Below are 27,965 nucleotides of genomic sequence, written 5' to 3'. Positions count from 1 at the left end.
TGTCGGGGGACAGCAGCCGCAGGGAGGCGGTGGGTCAGAAGGGAGCAGGAGGGAGGCTGAAGCAGTGGAGGAGGAGCTGGAGGGTGTCGTGGATGAGGCAGAAAGGGGGAGTGTAGCTTAATCTGCCAGCAGGCGTTGAAGACAGGAGGAGGTGGGGAGGGGCGGCTGCATGAATACCGCTGTTAGACTGGATTGGATTGAAGCGCATATGAGGGGAGGGGTGCGTTCTGAAAGTGGGACAGGGCAGGTGGTGTAGCTTGATATGTGTATCCATGGCAACGGCAGAGTGGTGTGACACAGCATGTGTTGTGGGGTGTGGTTAATACCACAGTCCCTGATTTTCAGTTGTTTGTTGTTGTTTTTTGCTGTTTTCAGTTAGAAGTAAACTAAAACATCCCACTCAATGGGTTCATGTTTGGTTTTTGGGATAGAAGAGCTGAGATTTAAGTTAGTTTCACTGTCAGCTCCCTCATACTGTCGACACTGGAAGCGCAGTAAAGAACAGAATGCATCATTTTCTTTTACAAACATAAATCTGTATTTTTGAGGGAAAGCTGTATTCTGCCCTCTTTACTCTGACAACCATCAACAAAATCCTGTGCAGCCGAATGCCTTCAGAAATTACCTATTCTCTGTTTCAATCAAGCTGTTAGAGTTATCAGATATTTGGTAGAGAATATTATGGAGATGAAGATTCTCAGTCATCCAAACGACCTGCTCGTCTGTTTCAATTTGCATGTTTCCAAGCAATACAAGGCCTTGTCTATATAAAGCTTCAAACTCTCTGCAAATCCAGACATTTTAATTGAGAAAGTTTCAGGGACGGGAAGCGAAAGGTCTTAAAACCTTGGGAACCAAGTCCAGTGGATTGTTTTTTTTTAAACTTTTATGGAATTATGGAGCACCCATTTTCACAAAGTACCAGAAAAACAGCGAGGAGGCCAGAGGTTACATTCTGAAGTAGTTTAAAACAAGGTTAGATTCCAAAACCGTATCCTAAGCTCTGAGCATCTCATCTGGCTATGTTTGGTACATTAATCAATTATAGAGAGTGATTTAGGAGCCTTTTTGTGACTCTGGAGGAGCTGCAGAGACCCCACAGCCCGCATACGCCAATCATGGAAGAAAACAGCTAAGTCCAGAGCTGATCTAATTTGTTGGTAAAACCTGAAAATGTGTGTTTTAACTGGTCCCCGTTTGGTCTGCCTGAGCTTAAGCTTTTATCAAAAGTAAAAGAGATAAAGTTTCAGTCTGTAGATGTTCACATCTCTTTATATTCATAAATTTAATTACTTTTAGTTTGTTCTAAGGATTCCTTATCTGAGGGCTCAATCCGAATATTTTTATCATTCTTTTGTGTAAACATAAACGTTTTTCCTTTACTTCACAGTTACACCCTGCGTATTGTTGTCCAATAATAAAAAAAATCTTAATAGTGTTAATATTAAGCATTTTACGTATAAGCTCTTTTCCATTAAAGCTCCTCTGAGCTCCTAATAATTCATTTTAAGAGCTTCATTACTGTGTGTGTAGCTTGAAGCATTCATGCATTTCTCTGCAACCACATGCAGCTCACAACGTAAGCCATAAATGTTATGGCTAAGTGACACAGACCACTAAAGCCCTCCCAAATTGAAATTATTCACTTTCTTGGCATCCCTTTGTAGGGTTCGGCTGCAATATTTAGATTGCATGCAGCAGTATGTGAACTCAGCCACCTCGCTCTGCTGTGGGAAGCCTGCATGGCTGTAGGGGTGTTATTTTTGTTTCCCTTGTCGACATAGTTGGGTTCAATCTGTTTCCTTTTTGCTGATCCCTTCCTTATCATTCGAATGTCACTGAAAATTCTAAACATGACAGTGAACTGACAGTCATGCACTTAACCGAACTAAACCTGTTCCTTACGTGCTTTGATTGAGACTTTTAACGGTTCCAAAGTGAGGTCAGACATTGGATGCTTGAATCTGCTAAACAGAAACAGATGAGTTTTCAGGAGCTAAGCGATACTGGCCTATATCAACATTTAGATCTTTGCCAAGTGGTGGCTAGTGTCTGGGTGTTTGCTGGTATGACCCAATGGATTTAAGGAAGTCTTTGAATGAGCACCAGCAATGGATCCACTGGCACCTGTGGTGAGAGGGCCCTGTCTGCTCCAAACCACAACATCACCACCATCACCACCAGGGCTAATGCTGCCTTTCTGCACCCCATACTCTGCCTGGACAATTTTCTTTTCTCGGATGCGTAATCCCCAGCAAGTCTCGCTGTCTCCTCTGCCTTAAACCTTTCTTTCTTTATTCCAAGAAGCAGTACCACCCTAATACCGCTTTGCTTCGTTGGCTCCTGCAGCGAGGCAGTATTACTATGATTCATACAAGGCTTTGTCTGATGCTGACCTCCATTGAGGAAGATTGTTGCCATTTTGATTATTTTCTGGTTCCATTTCTGCAAGGAAGACCATGTATTATCCTCTTTTTTATAAAAGTTCCTCCTTTTATTTATTGCAGTGATTTTTTTTTTCTTTTCTAGAACTTGATCACAGTATATATTTTGCACAAAAAAAATTCTTACCGGTATGTTGTCTATTAGTAAAGGAATAAAAAGTTTACTGTATCCGACGTTTGTAGAAAATTGCATCAAGCTAATGAGAGGACACACGGTGACAGCCTCATTAGATCCTAATGGGTATCATTTCTGCAAATCTCTGTTTTTGTCTGTCAGAACTATAGTAAATGTTTAGGGAATAGAGTTAGTGTGTTTGATAATGATGAAATAAAACAAGTGTTTTTCTTTGTCAGCTCTCTCAGTTAAATAGTGCAACTCTAGAAGGGCTTCCTTTCTACTCCAAAATAAGAGCTCTCGTGTTAGCCCTATGAGCCCCTAATTATGAAATAATGGTTAGAATTTTTTTTTTTTTAAACTAGTCTTCTGACATAAAAATTATATATAAATGTGCATTTTTTCATTGATTAAGACATTTAAGTTGAAAAGACATTAGACATTTACATGCAAATTATTATGATTTTTCTGTTCACTATATGTTTGATTGTATACACCAGGTTTTTCCAAGTGAAAAATGACACCGATAATGTTGACGTCTCAGAAAGTAGTGTACCAAATATTATACTCTTGGCTTTACAGGGTTAATACTTTACATTTCATCAAATGAAGCCATATGCTAAAGGCACCTCTCAGCCGTCCTTGAGAAAGATTCACTTTGACAAGAAATATTGTGGCAAGGTAAATATTATGAGATCATGTAACACTGTTTGGCAAGTTCCAGAGTTTGGCTGACTTTCTTTTTACAGTTTTCTGGCATAGTTTCCTCTTTAAAGCTTTTTTGATCAGCATTTTTCCTGTTTGGAAACGCTGGACTGTCTATTAAAAAAAATCATTCCGCCAGAGAAGGGAAATGACATTAAAGACATTTACTCTGGGAGCTAATCCTTTTTTAAGGAGCTTTACGTCCATGTAACCAGGACTTAAAGTATTTATCAGGCTAACACCTTTCTGCTCTGATATGTCATTGACCTTTTGTGAGCGTCCCCAGAGCATTTTGCCCATTCATCTCTTCTATTAGTTCCTCTTTAACACCTCTACAGGACCTGACCTTTTTTAGGGATTATCCTACGGAGGTCACAGTTCAGAGTTCAGTCTGGGTACGTATTAGCATACAGTTGTGTCGAGGAAATACCAGAAGGATGTGAATGGTACTGGACAGTTTTTTTTTTTGTTAAATTTGAGATGCCTGAGATTTATTCAGTTGATTATAATAATTTGAAAGGAAAATAGAAATTTAGATAAGGAAAGTTTGAAAAGCTGGAGGTTTAAACTTAAAAAAAAAATAGAAACTTTTATCAATTTAAATCTAAGACAGGCATGCTTAACTCTCCCATTGGGACCGTCCTGTAACCTCTGTTCAGCCATGTCAGCCTTTGCTTGTCTCCTCCCGGTGCCATGACCCCTGGGTCAAACACAGAAGTGTGCCTGTCTTTGGGTCGATGGCAGCGCTGACCTTCTCCTCATTCAGCTATTCACCACATGTTGTTAATTCCTCATCAGAGAACCACTTCAGCAGCAAGCCAGGGGTCAGATTGCTGCCCAGTCTGCTCTCATTAGTCGGTTGTTGATAGAAAAGGAGAAAATGTGATGCTGCATCAGACGACAACTAAGAAATCGCTTTTACTGAAACAAAGATTAAATAAAAAAGCTGTCAATATTCAGAAATACCCTCGTTACTGGTGCATTGGTGCAAACATAATTTCTTTGATGTAGAGAGATCCACAGCTGCCAATTGATAACACGAATGTATTGATATTTCTTCTAAGTCTTTCATTTTTTTTTAATGGGTTAAATTTATACGCTCAATTTTTTTCTGTGTGCTGCAAAAAATTTTAATCTAAATAAGTCATTTTTTCTTAAATTTAGTGCATTTGTTATTGAATTGAGGAGGTAAGTGAGACACTTTGCCAATGGAACAAGACAATTTAAATTCATGAAAAGAAAAAAACTATTACATTGTCTTATTTCATTTACATATTATCTCATTTTAAGATTAAATATACTGATTCCATTGTCAAATCTTCTTATCTACCGGCTCAAATTAAGGGAAAATAGACTTAATTTAAGAAATTTTACTTATTTCTAGATTTGGAGTGTAATTTCAGCAGTGAAACCAAAATTGAACATTTGACTTGCAGTGTCTCTATTTTTTTTCCTGGGTTAATTTGTTTTCTTCTTTCAGATAAAGAAAGCCTGATCACAGAGAGTGGCAAACTCCACACTTTGGATAACCTGTTGAACCGACTAAAGGTCCAGGGGCACAGGGTCCTCATCTACTCCCAAATGACCCGCATGATAGACCTGCTTGAGGTATGAACTAGAACACAAACCTCGTCTCCACATCCACTGTTTGCATATACATTTATGTTTTATGCTGATGAGTTGTTTCACAGGCCGTCTGTTACGGTTTTTGAGCTCCAGCACCACTAATAAGCCAGCCTGTCCCTCGTTAGCGAGCCTATTAGATGGATAATTATCAGGTCAGGGCTAATTAGAGGGGTCTCATCTGCAGGGGAGCCAGGCAGATGGGTGGAGGAGCAAAAAGTGGTGATGAAAGAAGGGAGAGCTTGAAGATGCTAAAACCCTTGGGTGGTAGGGTAACGCATTTAGATCATTATTCCTCCACCTTTAGGGCAAAACCAGAAAAATTATAAAGATGGCAACGAGTAACTGACCTTTTTATTTTTCTTCTGAGCATCGAATAAATGGTTTGAAGTCAAAACACATGTTATTGAAATCAAAAAGAGATCCTCTTGGTTAGCATTAATCTGATCAAAGGTCAAGGTACTGTAGTTAGGTTTTAAAGATCCAGATTTCGAGTTGATAATTTTGTTTCTTTATGGGAAAGAAAGCGAAGCAGCTCTGATGGTTATTCTGCATCAGAAACTCAGTGCAGCACTGTTGTTTCCTCCATGTTTGTCGCAACCATCTCTATGGAGCCAAAAGTCTCCGGCATGATGTCACTGGGAATTCCTTCCCCTTTCGATTGATGTCGTCCTATTTCCACAGCCAGACTTTTCGATGGCTGATGGACCTGACCCTGGTGGTTAAGAGTCGTCTTCCTGCGTGTCTGTAAAGTAGCGAGTATACCTCACGTTTAGGTCGAAGACTAGAGGACTGAAAAAAGCACTTAAGACAGCTAGCCATTCTTTTTAATATCCCTCTCACTGGCTTTCCCAGCGTGTGCCTCGTGAATCAAGATAGACTGTTGATAAGTGAGCTCATAGTGCAATAGAAGGGAGCTGAGGATAGGTGTGACCGCATCTGCTTGCCTAACAGGGAGAAGATATCCGGGATGAAATCATACGTTCACCCAATCTGGCTGCTGTCTTCATGCATTGTTTTCTTTATGCTGGTTGGGAAATAAATCCTGCAGATGGTTTTGATTTCCACAAAATAAGATCTCCTTTTCCAGCAAAGGAAAGGCCTGATCCTAATCTCTGTTTTATGATTTGGTCACTTGCTGGCTGATGGTTTTATTGGATGACGTCAGGTAGTCTGATGATGGATCACAAATTTAAAAAATGAACACGATGGTGAAGATTGCCTTCTATGATAATTCCCTTATTTTATTTAAGACTTGAAGATATTTTTAGCTCTCCTTTTTTCCTTTTCTTTATTCATACAGAGAATCTGATATTAACATTCACTGTAAAAAAATCACAGCCGTTTTTAAGGTCATTTAGGAAAAAAAAATAATGTTTTAGTAAATGCCAGAATATTAAATCAGATAGATTTTGTGGAAAATTATTTAAACATCTTTAAAGTATACATTTAGTTGTCTCTAGTATTTGGTAGAATTGCCTCATAAACTGTATGATGAGGATAAACTTGGTGCTGTTCTAACAAACAACTGGTTTCACTTTGTCCCTTAATAAGGATTTCAGCCCTGGGGTCGATCTAATCTGCTTTTTTCTTTTGATTTTGAGACATGATGTCCTCTCTGTGAATGATGACTTTGTTGACAGCTCCAGCCAACATCGCTGCAAAAAACTAACATCTATCACTTCAAGATCTGCACGTTACAGTTTTACTTTTCACTGTTAATGTTTAAGTCAATTGAAAAATGACAACTCTTTTAACTCATCTAAGAAAGCTGGTTAGGAAGATATATTTGATGACGATGACCTGAGCCATATATGGAGGGTTCGATATAGCATTAAATAAATAGGTGTAAATATATAATAAAAAATCAATGTACCATGAATTTATTAAATTACATGATTTAAAAAATAAATTAACCATTAAATTATGAAATGTAAAATTAAATAGTTGAATCTAATATTAATTTATTTACATACACATTTCATTGTTTTAGTCTGTGTTTAATCATTTCATGGAGTCCGCACAGCAGACTTTTCTAGAACCGCTTCGATAGAAACTCTAACATCTGATTGGCTGCTTTTCACTAACGAAGATTTTTATTTACTATAAAGTTAACATTTTTCTAAAATATGTTGCAATGCCTATACAGCAGACTTAGTGAGCAACTCCAGCCTCTATATTCCTCGTTTGGTCTCTATAAAGTTTTAAAAAGAGAATGTGAGCTGAAGTCTGAAGGAACTATGGATATAGAGGCTGGAACTGCCCAATTAGTGTGCTGTAAATATGTTACCTTTTTAGAGATAATATTAACTTTAGGAGGAAAAGAAAAAGAAAGAATTTGTCCTATTTTAGTCAGTGTGAAGCAGCCATTCAGTCATCAGGGTTTCTATGGAAACCGCCTTCTTGACTTTGATAGAGCCGTTTGATTTAATTCATGGTGTTCCTCAGGAACATGAAATCATTTATTAAATCATGAAATAATTATATTTACTTTTTGAAATAAAATCTGTATATATTTGATTAAATAATGTATTACCAGTTTATTACCATACGCATTAAATAATTATTTCAGAAGTTATTTCTTCATTGTATAGTGGCACTCGTCTACATCCATAGACATAATCACACATGTTGAGCCTGGCTTGGCCTTTGTGAAACAGATAAAGTCAGGATGCATTGATCATGCTAGGTAAAGCCTAGCTTTTTATCTAAATCCAGTTTTTGTGAAATAGTCCCCCTAACATTTCTATTATGTTTTTTTTTTTGCATGTACTTGTTTCCAAACATGAATAGGAAACCTTGTATACTCTTTAATAAAATCAGTATGGAGGTACACACTTCTCTTCCTGATTTTTTATTTATTTTTTTAATTTATGCTTGATGCTGGACAAGGAGGCAGAGGTTTTCGGGTTCTTTTTCAGGAAAGGTACAAAGATATGACATAATCGTCTGAGCTTCGTAATATTAGTGTATGTAAACATCTGATTCTAAAGAAAGTAAAACACGATTCTGGCTTTTAGCAAATAATAACATCATTTTAACTGATTTAAAACAGGATTTCTTTTTTGTTTAAATTTGCCTCACATGTTGAAAAGAAATAGTAATGTGTTGTTAAAGAGCATAGGCACACATCTAGTTTTGTTGAGAGGATCCTTGAAAAACTTGATCCTTGAATAAATTCCTGTCTCTTTCAATCGGATGTCCAGGATGATGATTTTTATCAATTCTTTTTTCCCCATCCAACCTTTTATTCTTATTTTTCATTTTGGTTCAGTTTATAATCAGCTTTTGATGGTTCAATGAAAAAATAAACACAGGAGATTGAGCGTGACCAATGTATTCCTTAAATCATATCATCTGTGTTAAAATGTCATGTCCTATACGATGTGTCAGAGCTAAAGCCGATTAGATCTCAGTTTCTCAATGCTTGCTAAGAAAGCAGCCAAGCAACTGTCCTTGAAACCTTTCTTCTGATCATTTCCATGTTATTTTTGGACGCCATTTTTCTCAGAAGAAATAAGAACCGGATTCTGGAGGATTGGGAACATTTTTGGAGCTCTAATGTGCGAGTGGTTCCTAATGCGGTGTTCATTCAGAGCAGATGGGGTGCATGGGAACGGAGCCAGACAGGCCGAGGAGGGCAGGCCCTGGTGGGGCAGAGGGCCTGGTGTCATGATAAAGGACATAGAAAACACGGTGTCAAATCGTTCATATCGTCGCTAATGATTGTGTGAGGTGAGCCGTGATGGGTTTTAGGGATTGTGACTGCTTTGGGGGGCACCCGTGTATTGTAACAAGGAGGTCGTAAGTTCATGGCAGTACTTAAAGCGGGATCAGTGTGTCACCTCATCAGTGCTCCTCAGACCCTCCCGTCAACCCGAACACCCCCACACCGACACTCAGAGCAGCTAAGCAGACTTCTGGGAGGATAAAGTGTCAATGCATCAATATCTGTCGTTCTTAGTGTCTCACTGGGTTTAAACCTACTTTTAAAACGTGGAATTAGGATATTTTCAACAAAAAAAGTGATGTCACAGACAGATTATCATAATGAAGATAAATATTTCTCAACTCTTGAAGTGTAATCAATAGCTCTGCTGGGCCTGTCTGTTCCTTAGAGAATGAGCTCAATAGAGTTTCATATTAAATAGCCTGTTAAGGTCAGTCGACAGTTGCTGGAAATTTTCTTTCTGCAGCAAGATGTTTTAAAAAAAAACTGTTTTCAACTTGAATTTCAACATGTTTGGAAGAAAAATGTCAGTAGGTTTCTAAGTCAGATCCAAGAAGGTTCAACTTATTCCAAACTTTGTACTCTTTCAGAAATGCAATTCAGGATTTGGTCCATTTTATTCATTGTGTTTGAAAAGTGGAAACAAACAGTAGTTGTTTTTGTAATCAGCATATAATCAGTCATTTCTCTTGTATTGTTTATGACCTTTGTATGTCTGCAGGCTTCCACACTAGGAATCAACGAATTTTTGGTCTTTATAAATATTTAAACAATGTGTGGTATAATTTTTTTTTTTCCCTAGGAGTATATGGTTTATCGAAAACACACCTACATCCGACTTGATGGATCTTCCAAGATTTCTGAACGCAGAGATATGGTGGCTGACTTCCAGAGCCGGTGAGTGTACTAAAAATGGCCATGTAATGCTTCCCTTTTGTATATTATAGCAATCAGTGAACAGTTTTATCAAACATCCAGATATTACAAGCATATGTGTGCCTTGAGTTTTGGTGTCCACATGTTCTGGATCGCATTAGCGGGGCTCCCAGGCCCCTGTCTTACTCTATTGTTTGCATTTAGGACGGTGGTTTTCAAACTGGGAGGGCATGAAGTTACTGGAAAGAAGTGGGGGGGGTAGAGTGACCAGAAAAAAAATGATGAACAGGATTTATGTGGAGAAAATAAACACAATAGAGGTATCTGGCTCTGTTTGTCAGTCCTTTGTTTCTCTAAAATCTGCCATTTTTATCATTTTATTTATTTTTCAGGAACAGTTTTTATGTAAATTATCTTTTGACAGCCATTTGGCTTCTGAAGGGATTGTCATTCATTTTCTGACAGTTTCAATTATTTTAAATCTGCTTGGGTGGATTTTAATCAAATTTTTAACCCAGATGCAGGTTTTTTTTTAAAGGATTCTTTAGCATTGTGAGATAGTGATTAATGGAGGAAATAAGCAGTTCACCCCCCATACCAGAGGGGGGCAGTAGTGACTATTTACAGCGTCAGCATTGCACTCCAAAAGTCATGATCCGGATTAGCGAGTTTTAGCTGTAGGTGTAGTTCACAATATAAGTCGGAGGTCTGCGCTCTCCAAGTGCTTTTTTAGTTTTTGATGCATTAATAAACAGTTTTTCTTGTTTTTTATTTTGTTTGTTTACTAGGGCTGGGTATTTTAGCCGAAGTCCTGAATCGATTCGATTTTGATTCCTAGAGTTCTAAATCAATTAATTTTGATTCAATCTGTTTTTACAATATTAAAAGTGGTTTAACTGTGTTTAAATAAAATACCCATGTATTTAATTTTTTCCTGTCATATTAAAGTGCAAACTTTTAAATCTGACAGTTTAAACAGGAGATGTGAACAAAACTGTCTCAAAAGTGCAAGCTTGTTTGTGAAAAGTGAAAAAGTGAAGCCTCACTCGAGCGAGCAGACGTGACACAGCAGACATGCAGGAGCTGCATTATCTTCACTGTACAAACCATACTTGCAGAGTTGTCTGTAACACCTACAGGGTGTTTTCTGGTCAGCCCCCATTGGTTAATGTCTTCAGTGAACCTATTGGGTATATTTGCAGCTGTCTGGCTTGAAGTAATCTTGAGTGCATCTTTCCTGCTCATTTGAATGTGAACGTCACACGTGTCACTATAAAACTAGTCAATCTCATTCCCTAGACATCGATTTTGCAAAAATGTAAAGGAATTATTCAAAATCGATTTTTTTACCCAGCCCTATTGTTTACTGTCCCAATAAAACTGATGCTGTGTATATGCTTGGAAACTTGGTTGCTTTTGAGTGCAATAGAATAACAAACTGCACTAAATTTCATCTAATAAACCCACCAATTATGTTTCACATGCAGCTTTATCCATTTCTATCTTTCACTAAGCCAATGCTAGCATAGTTGGTCTTTATGGTTCCAATTATTAGTCTGGTCACAAAAGATCCCCGTCTGGCTTGGAATTTGTAAGATTGAAAGCCTTGTGTTGAGAGTTGTTCAGCCAGCAGGTCACATGACACAGAGAGAGCATAAGCTCCTAGCTGCCAGAACAGTTTCTTTTCTACAGTAAGGCTGCAGGTAAAGAAGGAAAAGAAGGTCTAACTTGAGGTACACAAAAACTTAACACAAGTGTTAAATAATATTTTTTCTCTCTCAGGATGCTGAATTATTCAAACATTTCACAAGCTTTTATCATTTGTTTTTGGACTAAAATGTTGAAAATTCCCCAAAAAGAAAATGTGAAGGGAATTGAAAATGATTGAATATTTGTATTTTAAGGGTGAATAAATTCTCACCTTTTCGCCATTTGCCATCCACAGTACGGATATCTTCGTATTCCTGCTCAGCACAAGAGCCGGAGGACTGGGCATCAACCTGACTGCTGCAGACACTGTGAGTCCCACATGCTAGGAAATATTAGAGATCATATTCAAACTTAAACAGAGATTTCTTTAAAGATCAAGACACGTTCTACATGGTTGCTTTAGCTTATTGGCTACGATGGATTAGAGTGATTTTGTAAAATGGCTTAAAATCCATCTATGGTAATGAATTTGTCCTTTTCCTTGTTTACTGTGGTTCAAAAATACAAACGTTGTCGTTCTTCCATCCAGGTCATCTTCTATGACAGCGACTGGAACCCCACAGTGGACCAGCAGGCCATGGACCGGGCTCACCGGCTGGGTCAAACCAAGCAGGTCACCGTTTACCGCCTTATCTGCCAGGGAACCATTGAAGAGAGGATCCTGCAGCGCGCCAAGGAGAAGAGCGAGGTCTGATAAACACCCTGCGCACAGCTACAGAGAATCAATATTTATGTCTTATAAGTTAAACAATTATCAAGTATGCATGGCTGCATTGATTAATGTTTGTGTGTTAAATGTGCCCAGATCCAAAGGGTGGTGATCTCTGGAGGGAACTTCAAACCGGATACACTCAAGCCTAAAGAGGTGGTCAGTCTACTTTTAGATGACGATGAGCTGGAGAAGAAATGTGAGCATGTGCCTTTCAGTAGCAAAAAAACAAACAAAACAAATGATAGCTGTAGCAGGAAAGGAGGAAACTGAACCCAATGTGTGTCTTCCTGTAGTGCGCCAAAGACAGGAGGAAAAGAGGCAGCAGGAGGAGAGCAGCAAGGTGAAGGAACGGAAGAGGAAGAGGGAAAAGTATGCTGAGAAGGTATCGACACAGCGATAAAAAATCTGCAACGCTTTGCTTTAGATATCTGCTTTTAATTCATGATAAATGTTTAGATTTATAAATGCTGTCCCAGAAGGAAACTGAAACCCTTTAAGTAAAGTTATCTATATTAACCCTTTATCTTCTGCCTCCTCCTTTCTTTGTCCGACCAGCAGAAGAAGATCGAAGAGTCGGAGAACAAGAAGAAGAAGGAGGTGAACTTGGTCATCGCCCACGCGCCGTCGGCCGATAACTCCAACCTGTCGGCAGACGGGGACGACTCGTTCATCAGCGTTGAGATGGACTCGGCCATGCCCAGTCCTTTCAGCGAGGTGGGGGAATGTAGAGGCCTTTAGAAAGCATGGGGTGTTTGTTAAAGTTATGGACAAATCATCATAAATACTCTAAATAAGTCTGGTACCTTAACATCTTTGTTAGCTGCTCTGCAACATGTTGCCTGTGAATTTATTTGCATTTTAAAACCTTTATTTAATTTATTCCACTGCATATAGTTTCCCTAATTTTTTTTTTTTTATCCACTCTGATTTTTCTTTATTCCTATGCATTCAACACACCTGTTGCATCCTTTCCTTTCTTTCCTCATCTGCTGTACCGACCCGGTTCCTGTTCCCCCCCCGTGGTTCTGACCCTCAGCCTGTCTGTGTTTCTGTGTGTGCTTCTGTGCGCGGCCAGATCTCCCTGAGCAGCGAACTGCAGCCCGGCTCACTGCCACCGGACGCCGACCCTGACGAAAGCAGCAGCGACATGCTGGTCATCGTGGATGATCCGGGTTCTTCGGCGCCGCAGTCTCGTGCCACCAACTCCCCCGCCTCTGTGACGGGATCGGTTTCTGACAACATGAACGGTGAGGAAATGCGTAACATTTGGACCCGTATGATTTATGTTCAATTAAATTCAATGCAGAGCTGATAAGTTTAGGATCAAACTAACGGCTGTTTTTAAACTGTTATGATACATTTAAAAAATATACTTTTAGGGTCTTAATAAAAACTTTCTAGTTGAAATCACAATAAAATGTTGTAGTTGTTATATCCATCCATCTATTTTCTTCCGCTTTATCTGGCGCTGGGTCTTGGAGGCAGCAATATAAGCAGAGATGCCCAGACTTCCCAATCCACGCACACTTCCTCCAGCTACCCTGAGGCGACACCATGCCACCTGGGAGACATAGTCCCTCCAGCATCTCCTGAGCCTTCCACAAGGCCTCCTCCCTGAAGGACATGCCTGGAAAACATCCCGAGGGAGGCGACCAAGAGGCATCCGTAATAGATGCCCGAGCCACCTCAGCTGGCTCCTTTCGCTGTGGAGGAGCAACGACTCTACTCTGAGCTCCCCAACCAACTGCGCCCAGCCACCCTGTGAAGGAAACTCATTTCGGCCGCTTGTATTCGTGATCTTGTCCTTTCAGTCACTACACAGATCCCATGACCATAGGTGAGGGTGGGAACATAGATCTGTCGGTAAATCGAGAGCTTTGCTGCCCCCACTCAGCTCCCTCTCCACCACGACAGTCTAATACAGCGACCTCATCACTGCCAACCCCGCACTTCACTGCAGCTTCACACTCAGCTGCAAACTGCCGCAGTGCACGCTGAAGGTCCTGGTTTCCTGAGGCCAACAGAACAACATCCTCTGCAAACAGCAGAGATGATATCCTGAGGTTCCCAAAATGGACACCCTCTGATCCCTGGCTGCACGTAGAAATTCTGTGCATAAATGTAATGAACAGAACTGGTGACAAAGGGCAGTTCTGGCAGAGACCAATATGCATTGGGAACAGGTTTGAATCACTGCCAGCAATGCGAACCAAGCTCCTGCTGCGGTCATGCAGAGAACAGACAGCCCTTGACAGAGGGCCCCGGACCCCATACTCCCAGAGCACTCCCTACAGGGCACCCAGAGGGACATGGTTGAACGGCTTCTCCAGATCCACTAAACAGATGTGGACTGGTTGGGCAAACTTCCACGAATCCTTGAGCACCAATGAAGGGTATAGAGCTGGTCCAGTGTGCCGCACACTAAGGGTGTATATATATATATATATATATATATATATAGCTTAATTTCTGCGAGTCTATCGATTTTAATTAAATATGATAAATCTCTTTTTATTCTTACGGTAGTTGTTGGTTTGACCCTAACCCTTTCAGATTATTAACAAGCTTAACATGTTGATGTATTGACATGTCTTAACCTTTTTAACTAACTTTTCTTTAAACTACCTACACAGTTTGTTTGTAAGAAACTGTGCAAAGTATTTTGGTTTTTGCCTATTTGCTAAACAACCTGATGCTCACCCTCAGCTCTGCTCAGCATCGAGCTTGCATCGCAATTCTGCATCAGCGTGGTTGTGCTCATGCTCGGAAAAAGAAGTTACAACACAGTAATAACGGATTTAACTGTTGTAACAGTTAAAGGGCAGCAATATTTTGCAACATTTTGTTTTCTAAAAATCCAAGAAAAGAGCAGTGCTTGCTTAAAAAAAACCAATAGGCTGATTGGTCAACAACACAAAACTTGCTCAGCGTTGTGTTTTGTCCTTTCAGGTAGGTTGACGAGTTTGCGTGTGGGCAGGTGCCAATTTCACGCCCTGGTCACAGCTATTCATTATTTTGTGTTTGTGTATAGTATGAATTATATTTCAGGCCCCTTTAAATGTGGAGCACTGAAACACATTTGATTGGAGCCTAGAAGACATGTTTTTTTAAATGTCCCACATTGTTTCTCTGCACTTTTAACCTATGTGATGCCTGCTTCTTGCATCTGCTCTTAATTTAATAACTTGATTGATAAAAATGATCTTTATGCTGAGCTTTGGCATCCAGAGGGATGGGATATATGCTGTAATCGTCTATAACCACAAGCTTTATTGACATGTGGTGGAACCTATTTTTTCTTTTTGTTGCCTTACTAAAAAGGCACCTACTTGTAAAATAATTAATGCCTGGTGAAGATCAGGCCTAAATACATTGGATGCCTTCGGAGAGCAGCTCACATTTGAATGTAAGGTCTGCTTTCATGAATGAAGAATCAACTGGTGAACTTGGACAAATATGGGAAACGGCAAAAAGGAGTCACTTATAAGCAAGAAGGCAGCGAAAGAAATCAAATGTTCATGCATGCCTTACTGTTAGTGATATTATAGGCTGTGTAGTACATTAAATGGAGCGAATCATTGAAATAAATTAGACCACCAGTATGATGTGGGCAGCAGGAGAAGGAGAGCAGAGGCTACAGGACTCTACCACAGAGCCTGGAACTGGGTCCTATTTTGCAAACTGTATGGAAAATTGAGAGTGATATTTTTTCTTGGTCTGTATTTATGGTAATTATAAGATGATTAATGTTTTAAACTTCTTTAATGCCATAAAATTACCGCAGTATGTTTAGTAAAGTGAGGCAGGGCCAAGTCAAGCAGCAGCTCTCATACGCTGTGGGGTTTCAGGGGGTTTCTGGTGATTTGATTTGAAAACGGTGAAGACAGACGGCTTTACACAAAATCTACCAAGTTATCACCTTTATGATTCCTATAAGAGTTTATTGTGGATCCGATATTAAAAAGGAAACTAAATACAAAAAAGGGTTGCATTTCCTGCATTTAGTCTTTTATTCCAGTACCTGAAAGACAAAAATTTAACTTTTGATAAGAATAAAAGAAAAATTCTAGATTTTATGTTTAAATAGTGTATTTACTGTTAGAGAACATAGCAATAAATGCACACGTGTTCAATAATGGGTTTTAGATCCTCTTGCATCAGTTTTAAATAAAAACCTGCAGCTAAAAAGACTGAAATCAACAAATTTTCTTTCATTTTTACAAAATCTATAAAAAGGATGACATATTTCTGATCTATATTTTGTCTTTGACATTCTTAAATGTAAGAATAATTGAAAAACTTTCCAAAGAATGTGAAAATCTAAAGAAATTAAACAGATAATCTTCTAGAATCCAGTATTCCAAAGAAAAAAAACTAAGCACAATTCAGTATTTTTTAATGTTTTTTTATGTGTACAGGTGTTACAGCCTCTGAGTCCATCAGTCCCGGTAGAGGCCGTTCCGGTCGGAGTCGTGGACGGCCCAAAGGATCCGGAAGCGGCGGCAAGTCTGGAGGGAAAGGGCGTAGCCGGAAGTCAGCGGCTGGGAGTGCAGCAGCCATGGCAGGAGCGATGGCTGGAGCGGCGGCAGCCTCAGCAGCGGCTTATGCCGCTTACGGATACAGTGTTTCTAAAGGTTGGTCTAATGTCATTCCCACGCCATACTCTGGCTTAAGATTCATAAACTGTCTGACTCGTACCAAACTTTGTTTGCTTAAAGGCACACCGTAGACTTTGTGACCTAAAGAGTTGACACATATTTTATTTTAAATGATTCCTCAGGCCAATATACAGCACTTGACATTATCACTGCTACGAGCAAGGCTCCCCTCTTGAAATACTATGTAATTAGGGAGTTGACCAGGTCATGTGACCTGGAAGAAAGTATCGCCTTATGGCTGCAGGCTCTGATATAGTCATGGAGCTAAGGCTTTTGCTCTACTATTTTCCCGCCTGCTCAACTACTGGTCATGACTGAGGCAAGGAAAAAGTTTAAACCTTCTGAGGAGGCTAAAAGGAGAAAATGTGAGGAAAATGTGAGGAAAAACAGGATTCGATCGTTGTTGGAGTTCATTCGTTGGCTCAGGATGAAAGAAGTAGCCAGATGTAAAACCAATTCTTTTCTCAACTTTATTATTAGACTGGTAAGTTAACACTTTGCTCATAATATACAGTCATAGATCTTTCTTTGTATTCATTTAGTTTTGTATAAAAAAATACACTTTAAACTACCTCAACAGGTATGTATCCCTTTAGTCATGTACAAAAAATATTTAAAGGGAAGTCATGTTTACATGTCAAATCATTCTGGCTTAAACATGTATATAAATATACTCTTTATCAGACCATATTGTCCCAGAAGTTAGAAAATTTCTATTTTATAAAAAATCCTGTCTTAAAGTCTGTGGGGTTTTTTTTTTCCGTTATCTTTTGCAGGCCAGTTAGTTATACGTCAGCTTGAACACCTAAATTCGGTCAGTCATATCAACGGTCATCTGTCAATCAAATTTTTTCAGTCATAGCATCTTCATTCATATGACGTAGCTAATATAGGCAACAGTTAAAATAAGAAATAAGAATAATTTACTTTACCATTGAGTTCCGTCCCAGTGTTCATGGGGATGGACGTCTGTGTCTTCGGCAGGCGTAGATCTAAGAACAGGCAGCGTTGCGAGGCAAGGGCTCAAACATGTACGGCTATAAGCCTTCTACACCAAACCAAGCTTCCGTCGCCCTGGCGTCCTCTTCCACAATATCTTCATCCCCGTTTTCCTCCTCTAAATAAAAAAATGCATGATGGAGGAGACTCCTCCAGGACCTCTGAAACAAAACTCTCTCCTCCTCTTCCATGTTTCCGCTGTCCATAACGTTCCTTGACAGTGTCGTTGCAAAGTGCTACTTGGTCCCAATGTAATTTCCTATTGGGAACCTACTAGCACTAAGTTGCTAACTGGTTAGTAAGATGCGTCCGAGTCACCGGACACAACCAAAATGCTTTAGAACTTTCCGTCCACAACAATCCCGCCCCCTTGATAATCGACCAATCACATTCACTTTATTCACTCGTGTAAAGTCGGGGTCCACTCGGGAGAATTTGGAAATGCAATGTTGGAACAGCTGCTTCCCTACAACTTTAATAACTTTTTGGTATTTTTTTTAAGCGTATGGCAATCTGACCTTAAAAAGTCTTTTTTTGTACATGACTACAGGGATACATGCCCATCCAGCTAGTTTAAAATCTATTTTTCGTACAGAACTAAAGGGATAAACGCAAAGCTGTCGTCTTGATGTCTGCGTATTGACTTTGGGTATGCTGGCAGCAGCGTTTCTCAGGCCCTCCAAGCTGAGCCTAGACACGTAGCGTATTCCCCAATCGAAAGACACATGAGGCTGGCCAACTGTTTGTTGACTTTTGGGACAGTGCTGCGCCGCTTGTGGCCACTAGGGGCACTAGATGTGAAAGTTAGAGGTCTAGTGCCCCTAGTGGCCAAAAGTTTGTTCTAATTGTGTTGACAAGTTGTTTTATTTCTAAGTTTCTTTGTTTTAAGCTTTAATTCCAGCTCATTTTTATTTAGTTAAGGCACAAAATAATGAATTAGATTTTTAAACCTTATCTGAGGGACACAACTTGTTTTCCCTTTCAGTCACATTATTTTATTCATTTAAAGGATGTCGGAGTAAAGGAGATTCAATAATGCCTCATTTTCCACTCAGAAAACCAAGTATTATTTTCCTCCACTACATTATCCTGCATTAGATTGTGTTGGTCTATCACATAAAATCCCAGTGAGAGATGTTAAAGCCTGCGGTTGCTGTGTGACAGCGGTTTGAATTCTTTGCTCTATGGGGATCACCCTGTTAGTATAAAACGAAAACTGAAGCTGCTGAAACTTTTAAACCTTTTGAAGTCTGCAGTCTTTGTGCTGCTCGTAAAAACAGCTTTTCTTTCAACGGTACGGCTTTTTGGATGTGTGCTTATTCTTGTGCCACTGGACCACCGTGATGCTCTTAACGTCTCATTCTTTTCCATCTGTCTTTGATTTTTATGAGCAAACTCCGGTTTCACATGGATTTTGCTAATAAAATAAACATGCCAATCCGATGACCTTTTGGTGTCTCCTTAAAAACTTTTATCTGAATTGTGAGAGATATTTCTTTGTGAACTAATTGTGTAACTAAACCGGTTATTGGCTCATAACTATCTAGGCTGGTTTTACAAGCGAAGTAACAATGCTGTTTTTCCGTTCCTTCCTTTCAGCCGGCCTCTCTGCCTCCAGCCCCCTGCAGCCCTCCCTGGGGCGGCCTGCTACCAGCCCAGCCTTCAACCCTAGCAGAAGCTCCTCCCCCCTCACCAAAGGAGCCCCCTCTACCCACGGCTCCCACTCGCAGTTGGCCCACAGCCACCACCACAGCAGCCATAGTGCAGTCAGGAAAGGCAAGGGCCCCGGTGGTCCCGGGGCTCGATGATGCACGCACAGACTGATTCCTAAACCTGCTGCTCACTGTGAATCCCACCAATGCTTAATGGCTAAGCTAACAAAGAGAGTGCAGTATTTGTACCCATTTCCTGGAAGACAACACTCAGAAACTTAATGCGCACACATCAATCTGGTGGTCTGGCTCTGGCAGCCCACTCCTCTTATGTTCCAGTTTATTTTCAATGTATATGAGTTGGCTGACAATGTTGGCCTCAAGTGTTTTTGTCAGGGTTGCAGGAGCATTTCAAACTGCTTTAACGAGAGGATCAGTGTCGTCGCATTGACTGATCTGAAGCCGCAAATGGCTTCTTCCATTGGATCTCTTTGACAAGATGGGGATGTTGAACGTCTGTCACTGAGCCGCGTCTTCCATTTTTTGGTGTTAACTAGTCTCATAGATAAATGTGCACTAGGTTATTTAATTGTTTTGTAGATGTGTAAGCTCAGTTTAAAGCTGTGCAGGAATCAGAATTTCCCAGAGCCTAATGTTAACCCCCCCTCCCCAGTCTGTTAGCTAACAGTAGAGCTAAAGCTTTTCTACAAAAGCCCTTATTTTTCTAACAGATTTAAATCGAGGAACTAACACGGTGACGGACATTTTTCCAGTATTGCAATTCACTTGAAAATATTTTTGCCCAAGCAAAAAAAAAAAAAAAAAGAGTTATAAAAAAAATAATAAAATCTATATTCCAATTTGAAATGTGCTGGTTGACTCAGCTCTGCTGCTAACAATTAAATTACTGATTCAGATTATTTGGTAATTTGCTTATATAAGTTATTTTATTTTTCGCATTAAAAAATGGGGAGTTTATATTGATTGTGATAGAGGTCACATGTGCAACTATAAAATGTGAAATGAGTCACTGTTTTTACTTTTTGTGAGTTATGCGTGATGAGAGGTTCGTGGATTTCTGTATGTTTTCGAATAAAAACAAACAAGGTTGGCATCAGTGTCCCTACTTGAGCACTACATCCGTTCTAGGTTTGTATTCCTGTTTATATTGCGATGAGAACTGAAAGCTCTATATTTGATGTAAATAAAGAGGAGAGCGACGTTGTGGCTCTTCTCTCTCATTCGCCTGTTTTATTTTTATAGATTGGGTACATGTGAAGAAATGGGTCGGCTGTTTTAACTCAGTGGAGGTTTAAGGTGAAAAAATAAAGGTGCTTGATTTCAATCTTTTTGTTGTATGACTGCTACTGATTTTGTTATCATACAAAGAATCTGATGTAAAAGTTACAGTTGTAACCAAATTTGAATTAGGGAATGTCATTTATTTCTCTCCTGTTTCATAAAAGCAGAGAAAAATCTGTTTTTAAGGGCTCAGCAACACCCCCTAAAGTGTGCCTCTTTGCACCATGACTTCTGGACCTTTTCATATTAAAATTTATTTTTGTCCTGGAGCTCCCTCCCCAGCAAGGTTTCCTCAACCTTTTTTTCTTTACATTTCATGGTTTTCCTAAATCAAATCATCTTAAACAAGCAGGATGCCATTTTAGAATGCAGATAGACGATTTTACATAAAATATATGTAAAATTACTAGCATAGAGAGTAAACAAGCAAATCAAATTAATGTGGATGTGACCAAAGTAATTCCATAGCAACAGTGTCAACAACATCTTATTAAAAATTGCTCCGATAGAACAGCTCAATCACTCTTAAGCTACAACTCCTTGGCAGGAATATACAATATCTTTGAGGAATCCTTTTGAATATGGGCCCAGACAGATATTAATTTCTGTCTTCATTTGTTCATTTTTTATGGTGCATTTGCAGAAATGGCTTCTTCCCGTGTGAGTGGCATTTCAGACCTTGTTACAGGAGTCATTACAAAGTGTAGTGGCTCTTAAGGTAATTGCAGCGAGAGGGAGGTTGTTGGTGCACAAACCTTATAAACCAATGGGTTTATTATGATGGACTTCTTTTTGCTTTTGTTCTGGGTTTCATATGCACATCCTGTTTATCTCTGAGACACAAAACCTATTTTTTCCTAAACTAAATGATGGCTCAACCTCCCTATGGTGTTCATTCTTGTCTTTAACTGTAAGAGCCGTTCCAAAATCCAGATGTTTTAAATTAGAATTAATATCAATCTGTAATATTTTTAACTCCTCTCCCTTCCACTCCCTTCAACTCTCTATCTCTCTCAAAGGGAAGACTCAACACATTCTAGATATGAATAAATGATGTATTCTAATTGAATACTTTGTACAGAGTTGAATGTGCTGACAGCAAAATCGTGAAAAAATCATATTTATTAATCATGGAGGCCTGGATTTTGAGTCACACAAAGTGGATAAACACACAGGCCAAGTTAACTTTGATGTAATGTCCTTAAAAACATGTCTAAAGGAGGCTCAGTATTGTGTGTGGCCTCCATGTGCCTGTATGACCTCCCTACAATGCCTGGGCATGCTTCTGATCAGGTAGCACATGGTCTCCTGAGGGATCTCCTCCCAGACCTGGACTAAAGCATCCACCAACTCTTGGACAGTCTGGTTCAACGTGATGTTGGTGGATCCAGACATGATGTCCCAGATATGCCCAATTGGATTCAGGTCTGAGGAACGGGTGGGCCAGTCCATAGCTTAAAGGCTTCAAGGTCTAGCATAGTTCTGCATTGGGCGGAACCCAGGGCCAACCACACCAGCATATGGTCTCACAAGGGGTCTGAGGATCTCATCTCCCTACCTAATGGACGTCATGCTACCTCTGACGAGCACAAAGAAATGCCACCCCTCACCATTACCGACCATCTGTCAAACCAATCATGCTGAAGGATGTTGCAGGCAGCCAATTCCCCTCCACCATGTTTTCAGACTCTGTCATGTGCTCAATGTGAAGCTGCTTTTGTGGCGAGCACAGGGCAGTGGTGGCGAATTTGTTGGTGTTCTCTGATGGATGCCAAGCATCCTGGATGGTGTTGGGCTATGAGCACAACCCCCATCTGTAGAAGTCATTTTTCAAGGCTCTGGCAGTGCTCCTTCTGTTCCTTTTTGCACAAAGGCGGGGGTAGTGGTCCTGCAGCTGGGTTGTTGTTCTCCTCCATGTCTCCTGGTAGCGCCTATGGACACTACGGACAGACAACCTTCTTGCCACATCTCACATCGATGTGCCATCCTGGATGAGCTGCACTACCTGAGCTACTTGTGTGGGTTGTAGCTGCTTTGGTCATTCAAAAGTGACCAAAACATTAGCCAGAAAGAAAAGGTATCAGTGTTGCTTCCCTACAGTTTTTCACAGAAGTTGGATTTAATCAGTTATATTGTGTTGTTTGCATGTTCCTTTTTTTTTTTTAGCATATATATATATAATGTATATAAACATGACAGAAACAGATCCCCAGTTCGCACCTTTGTTATTTTTTTAAACATATTTTAAAGTAGTGCTTCAGGCATCCTCTCCGCTTCAGCAACCAACAATTTATATTTTCTTAAAGCATTTGGTCAAAATAGCTGCCAAATATAGAAAAAAACTCACATTTTTAAAATGCATCTGAACCTCTCCTTTTTAAAATGTAACTCAGCAGGTTAGAGCTCTTTCTGTGGCATCATTTCATGTCAGTCTACTGTAAATCTACTCAGTTTTTTTATCCAACACATTGCACAGGAAAGTAAGCCCTCTTATTGCAAATTATGCTGCAGAGTTTTGCTTCCATTGCCTCCCCCATAAGGAGTGAAACAAAAGCTGCTCTCCAAGTTAGCTTCTTTAAGAGCTTGTAGTTTGCAGTATATGATAATCAGTGCAAACTAAAAAGGTTTTGGTCATCCTTTGTTTCTCTATATCTCATGCGAAAAATTAAGAGTGTATTTTCCAAGGTTCCCCATCTTTAATTTCAAATTATACATGCTTAAGTTCACTATGCCTTTCTGACCTTGCTACATCGAGTAGGTTTTACTTGTGGATCCTGGAGAAAACAAAAAACAAAGAAAGGAAGAGAGACATGGCATAGGAGAAAAGAACAAAAGAAAAGGTACTTGAGGTATAACTGAAGAAAACACAAAGAGGGGAAAAGAAGGGAGGTAAGATCAGACACAGAGGAAAGAAAAAAAATACAGAAGGGATGTAGAATACGAGAAAAAGGAAAGAACACATTAAGGGATGTAGAACACAGAAGGAAAACGAGAGGAAGCAGAGCAAAAGGGCATAAAGATTAAGGCGAGATTAAAACTGTAAAGGCAAAAAAAGAAAAAAAAAAAGTATAAAACGAGATATTTAGGAAATACAAACATTCTCCAATTTTCAAATCCTTAAAATGCTTTATAGATTTCTTTAAAGTGGTGAAGCATCATGGTCATGCAAATCTTTAAATTGAGGCAAATGTTGGTAGTTCAATCTAATTACATTTATTGGGGTTTTAAATACTCTGTCGAGAGTCTCAACTGCAGAATTCATGAATCAGACATGTAAACACAGCACTTCCAGTTTGGGTTTCCTCTCAGCCAGTTACACAAGCGGTGCACCTAGAGACCCGACTTGAATGGCATCCAAGGTACAAGCTGCCCCGGTCACAGCTTGGGAGTGTCTGACCCCTGTTACACGCATTGCTGGGGTCAAACTTTGGTAAACAGCTCAGACCCAGACATGTAAAAAGCTTGTGTTGGCATTTGTAAAACTACATTAGTTATAACGCCACAGGTTAGTGAAATATGTTTAGTGTGCACATAAGCATTTATAGCAAATAGAATATACACTGAATGTCATCCCTTGCAGAAATTTCAACTTGTTCCAAAACTTTCTGCAAATATTTAGTTTACCTTTAAAACACATGTTGAGAAAAAGTAATTTCTGCAACCGTCTTTTATAAAAGCCTCCACAGAATTCACAGACCTTAAAACCATTTACTAAAGCTACTATTAAGCCTTTTTGTATGTTTATTTCACTTTAGTAAAACCTTTTGGTTATCCAGCAGATACTTAGTGAATAGTGTAGTACAGGAAATCTCATTCAACCCTTTTCACAATAAAAGCACAAAAAGTTTATGTTTCCATTTTTTATTGGCATTTTGCTTTAAAACTGGATGAAGGTTGCATCACAAACACAGTAACCAGTGAGTTTTACAGTAAACTTTTGGTACCTTTAACAATGAACTGGACGGCTTCAGAACTGGAAAATAAATATATGTCTTGAGCCAAACCACATAATGCTTACAGCTCATAATTGCACATTTTGTTACTTTAGTGGAATTAGGATTCAGATACTAGTCTGAATCTATTGAAACATGGACTGATGATGGATTACAGCCTCCTGATGAGTTAAATATCCGCTACAAGCTAGTGAAACAAAGGGTACAAGCTACTGAGTTGCCAAAAGATATGACACCACAGTCAGCGCAGCCCGCTCTATAGCAAACAGGTGATGGTCTTCAACCTGAGGACAGCTGGTCCTCATGAACTCCGCCAGCCGGAGCAGGTACTCTAGATTGTGACCAGTCTTCCCTCTGGACACAGCGATCTGGGCTCCGATCTGCTCCGCACTGGCCGGCCCCAGGTAGAGAGGGTTGTCAACGGTGGCGATGTACACCAGCGCTTGAACCGGAGACCGGTCCTCTCCATCAGGGAAGAACTCCACCATCTTAGTGATGTAGCCGCCACGGACCGTCTCTCGAACAGTGAGGTACTTGAGGGAATCCTCCAACTGGGAGCCAGAGACTTCAAAAGCCACACCCCAGGTGGATGCCTGCAAGGAAACAAGAGAGGTTAAGCTATGACGTCAGAGGAACTACTCAGTTTCAGGGACGTAAGAAGAAGTTTCCACTTACGCTGTCATCTTCGATTAGAGTCACCACTCTGCCAGGCTGAGGGCAGGAAACGAGTTGCATCATGGGAAAAAAACAAAACCACATCATATGTTATTTGCATCACTGCAATATGCGACTAAATATATACATTAATGTCAAAGATTATGTCAGAGTGTCAAAATTAAACGTGAATTTTGACCTAATTACTTACAGCTAAATATTTGGTATAAAAACATGGTTCAAAGTGGATTTAACCTTACCGACTCGTCATCCCCCCGATGGAAGTTATCTCCGTGCCAGAATCGCCTCTTGTAGCCTTGAATGTAACCGACTTCGCTCCTCTTGTACTTGAAGTCTGGCTTCCACACCAGCGACCCGTACCCGAAGATCCACAGGCTGCTCTTTCCTGCGATGATGTCTTGAGGTTTCATGTTGATCGGTAGTGTTGACGTTCAGATGAATCGATGGTATTTGTTTTTATTTTCAGAAAAAGAAAAAAGGTCAGCCGTGATGTGACTAGCTGGTTGTTAGCGTTAGCTTCCTCCGATCCAGAAGAAGAGGTACCGGTTGGCTCGCCGGGATACCGCGTACGGTACTGGAGCCCAACTGCTTGGCAGTTGCGAAGATGGAGTTTCGCGGTTGGTTTTGCCTTGTACTGTGCATTGCCATTGCATTAGAGGTGCCGCATTATGCCTTAAAAATCCATGGCAGCCGCTTGGGCCTGTGGCTCGATGAGGTAAAAAAACGAGAAAATTTGCCTGGCCAGCTGTTGTGCCGGCCCGTAGAGGTATTAATTAGAGAGGAAGGATGGAAAGATCGAGGTTTTACAGATGTAACCGTTCTAAACACGCCAGTGTTTGTCGTCTCCCCTCCAGATGCGACGTTTTTCAGTCTGACGCATTTCCTCGATAAGATGGCGAGGTGAGGTCCGGCTATTTATAAAGCGCAGTGAGAAGTAGGCGGGGGTCCACTAACGCTTCCAACCAATGATATCCTTGCATTCTTTCTCTCCGATCTTTTTTAGCCAAAGCAATTTCAGTGCGCCTATGAGAGGCGGGACTTAGACCCATGTTCGACACATGATTGGTCCTAATTCAATGTATGACGTGTTTTCAGTTTACATTGTGATTTGTTGCTAACGCTTCAATCTAATACACCTTGCTCCTGATTGGTTTTTCTTGTTGTCATTCTTTTAACATAGATCTGGCTGACGCAACTTAGCTGAGCATTTCAGGTCCATTTAAGCAACAGATCAAGACATTGCGTCATCCTTGAACTGAAACAGTCTAACAACCCTACTTCTTAATCTATTTTTTATTCCATTAAAAATGGATTATACGGTTTTTTTCAAGGTTTCATTTTGTGTATGTTTTTAGATGTGGTAATAATAACAATAACAACAACAATAATAACAACAACAACAATAATAATAATAATAATAATAATAGAAACTTTATTACTCTCACACTGGAGATATTCACCCCTGCATTTGACTCACCTTGGAGAGCAGTGAGCTGCCACTGTGCAGCGCCGGGTGAGCAGTGTGGGGTTAAGGGCCTTGCTCAGGGACCTAGAGTGTAGGCTGTGGGGATCAAACCTTGTATTTGCAACCTTCTCAGAGCACAAGCTAGGTCAACACTCCCCTAAGTATGTGACTTTTTAAAATGTAGATTAATCTGGTGGCAACTGTTCAAAATAGCACATTTCAATTATTTATCATTTCTATAAAGTTATGAGAAGCACTATGAACTAAATTAAAGAACATGCCAAGGAGTTTAGTTAGAACCCCTATATGGATGTTTACATGAGGCTGAAGCATGCATGAACTGCAATCCAGTCCCACAGCTCAAGTATCCAAAAGCTGGACGGAAGTCAAATGTTACATCATTCTGGACTGTTGAAAGAGTTCATACACATTTATATCTAAAGTCACATTTTTGGTATTTGTTCCCTTCAGCGGAGGGTCACTCTGACATACTCCCTGTTATATGTCCACTGGGTCAGAGCATAGTAAACAGGATATTTGTTTTAGTTGGCTATACACACACACAACCAGGCCCATTTTATATAAAATGGTGGTTCAGTTTTGTTTTGCCCATGTACCAATATAAAATGCCACATCCTCACTAATAATGAGCTTTTAATGTTCAAAACTAATTTTAGAAACTTTTAGAAGCCTTTTTCAACCACTGACCACCAAGTGGTAAACAGACATGTTCAAATACACCAAAATACTAACCTCTCCTGGCAGATCCTATACACAGCTGTAGAACAAGCTCGTCTGTTCTTAATAAATAGGTTATCTATAAATAGTTGGCATTATCTGCTTTAATAAGAGGGCAGTCAACTGTATCAGCTCTGCATTGATCCGGCCCAGGCATGATTTGAGCGACCCTCTGTCAGACACAAACAGATCCCCTATAACCCCTCTCTGTCATTTACACCTTCTGCATTTATACTACATTCCATAGCTTGTTAAACCTCGGGAACCCGAGGCCTTCAGTGACACTGTCAGCAGTGATGTTTTCTCTGTGAGATATTCACATCATATTAACAAAGTCTAATCTGCAATTTAAAGTCAATCACCAGATAAGAAAGGGTTATAGACTCTGCAAAAAGCACCATAGACCTCTCGCACCTTGCAAAGCTGAACTTGTTCAGTTTATGTTTGCACTCCTTTATGGGTCAAGTGAATCAGGACAAGTCAGTTGTAAGTAAACAAAAACAAGATTGAATTGGCAAGGTGACATTGACATATAACTGATCTGATCAAATCAGCTGAAATAAAAGAAAAATAACCATATTTATCTACAATCTGACATTTTCTTTGTT

The 27,965-nt window shown here is 39.9% G+C and overlaps 2 protein-coding genes across 11 annotated transcripts in view; one reads left to right on the top strand and one right to left on the bottom strand.

Annotated features, from left to right (window-relative positions):
• ino80 (INO80 complex subunit) overlaps positions 1–20,584 on the top strand; it is a 46,080-nt gene extending 25,496 nt beyond the window's left edge. For 7 of the 10 annotated variants that reach the window (XM_015380685.1, XM_015380683.1, XM_015380682.1 and 4 more), the window contains 10 exons: positions 4,745–4,872; positions 9,420–9,514; positions 11,439–11,511; positions 11,733–11,891; positions 12,009–12,111; positions 12,209–12,297; positions 12,471–12,629; positions 12,952–13,162; positions 16,334–16,549; positions 19,172–20,584. In XM_015380685.1, the coding sequence (XP_015236171.1) occupies positions 4,745–4,872; positions 9,420–9,514; positions 11,439–11,511; positions 11,733–11,891; positions 12,009–12,111; positions 12,209–12,297; positions 12,471–12,629; positions 12,952–13,162; positions 16,334–16,549; positions 19,172–19,380 (1,442 nt within the window). In that variant the 3' untranslated portion in view covers positions 19,381–20,584. The remainder of the gene's footprint in view (positions 1–4,744; positions 4,873–9,419; positions 9,515–11,438; positions 11,512–11,732; positions 11,892–12,008; positions 12,112–12,208; positions 12,298–12,470; positions 12,630–12,951; positions 13,163–16,333; positions 16,550–19,171) is intronic. The other 3 variants (XM_015380687.1, XM_015380690.1, XM_015380688.1) reach the window with 3 other exon arrangements.
• Positions 20,585–24,367: 3,783 nt separating this feature from the next.
• chac1 (ChaC glutathione-specific gamma-glutamylcyclotransferase 1) lies at positions 24,368–26,040 on the bottom strand. Its single transcript, XM_015380639.1, has 3 exons — positions 25,394–26,040; positions 25,155–25,190; positions 24,368–25,072 (listed from the first exon to the last, which is right to left on the bottom strand). Exons 1-3 carry the CDS (start codon positions 25,562–25,564, stop codon positions 24,689–24,691), a joined length of 591 nt encoding a protein of 196 aa, XP_015236125.1. The 5' UTR covers positions 25,565–26,040; the 3' UTR covers positions 24,368–24,688.
• Between the last annotated feature and the right edge of the window lie 1,925 nt (positions 26,041–27,965).

Source organism: Cyprinodon variegatus, unplaced genomic scaffold, assembly GCF_000732505.1.
Source record: "Cyprinodon variegatus isolate N-32 unplaced genomic scaffold, C_variegatus-1.0 Scaffold219, whole genome shotgun sequence".
In the NCBI taxonomy this organism is placed as follows: Eukaryota; Metazoa; Chordata; class Actinopteri; order Cyprinodontiformes; family Cyprinodontidae; genus Cyprinodon; species Cyprinodon variegatus.
This window is presented reverse-complemented; position numbering and strand designations above follow the sequence as displayed.

Excerpts from the sequence above, each read along its gene's own strand:
- chac1 (XM_015380639.1), bottom strand. The coding sequence starts at position 25,564 with ATGAAACCTCAAGACATCATCGCAGGAAAGAGCAGCCTGTGGATCTTC. Across the intron at positions 25,191-25,393 it reads ATCGGGGGGATGACGAGTCG|CCTGGCAGAGTGGTGACTCT; the intron begins GTAAGGTTAAAT and ends TCCTGCCCTCAG. Across the intron at positions 25,073-25,154 it reads CTCTAATCGAAGATGACAGC|GCATCCACCTGGGGTGTGGC; the intron begins GTAAGTGGAAAC and ends GTTTCCTTGCAG.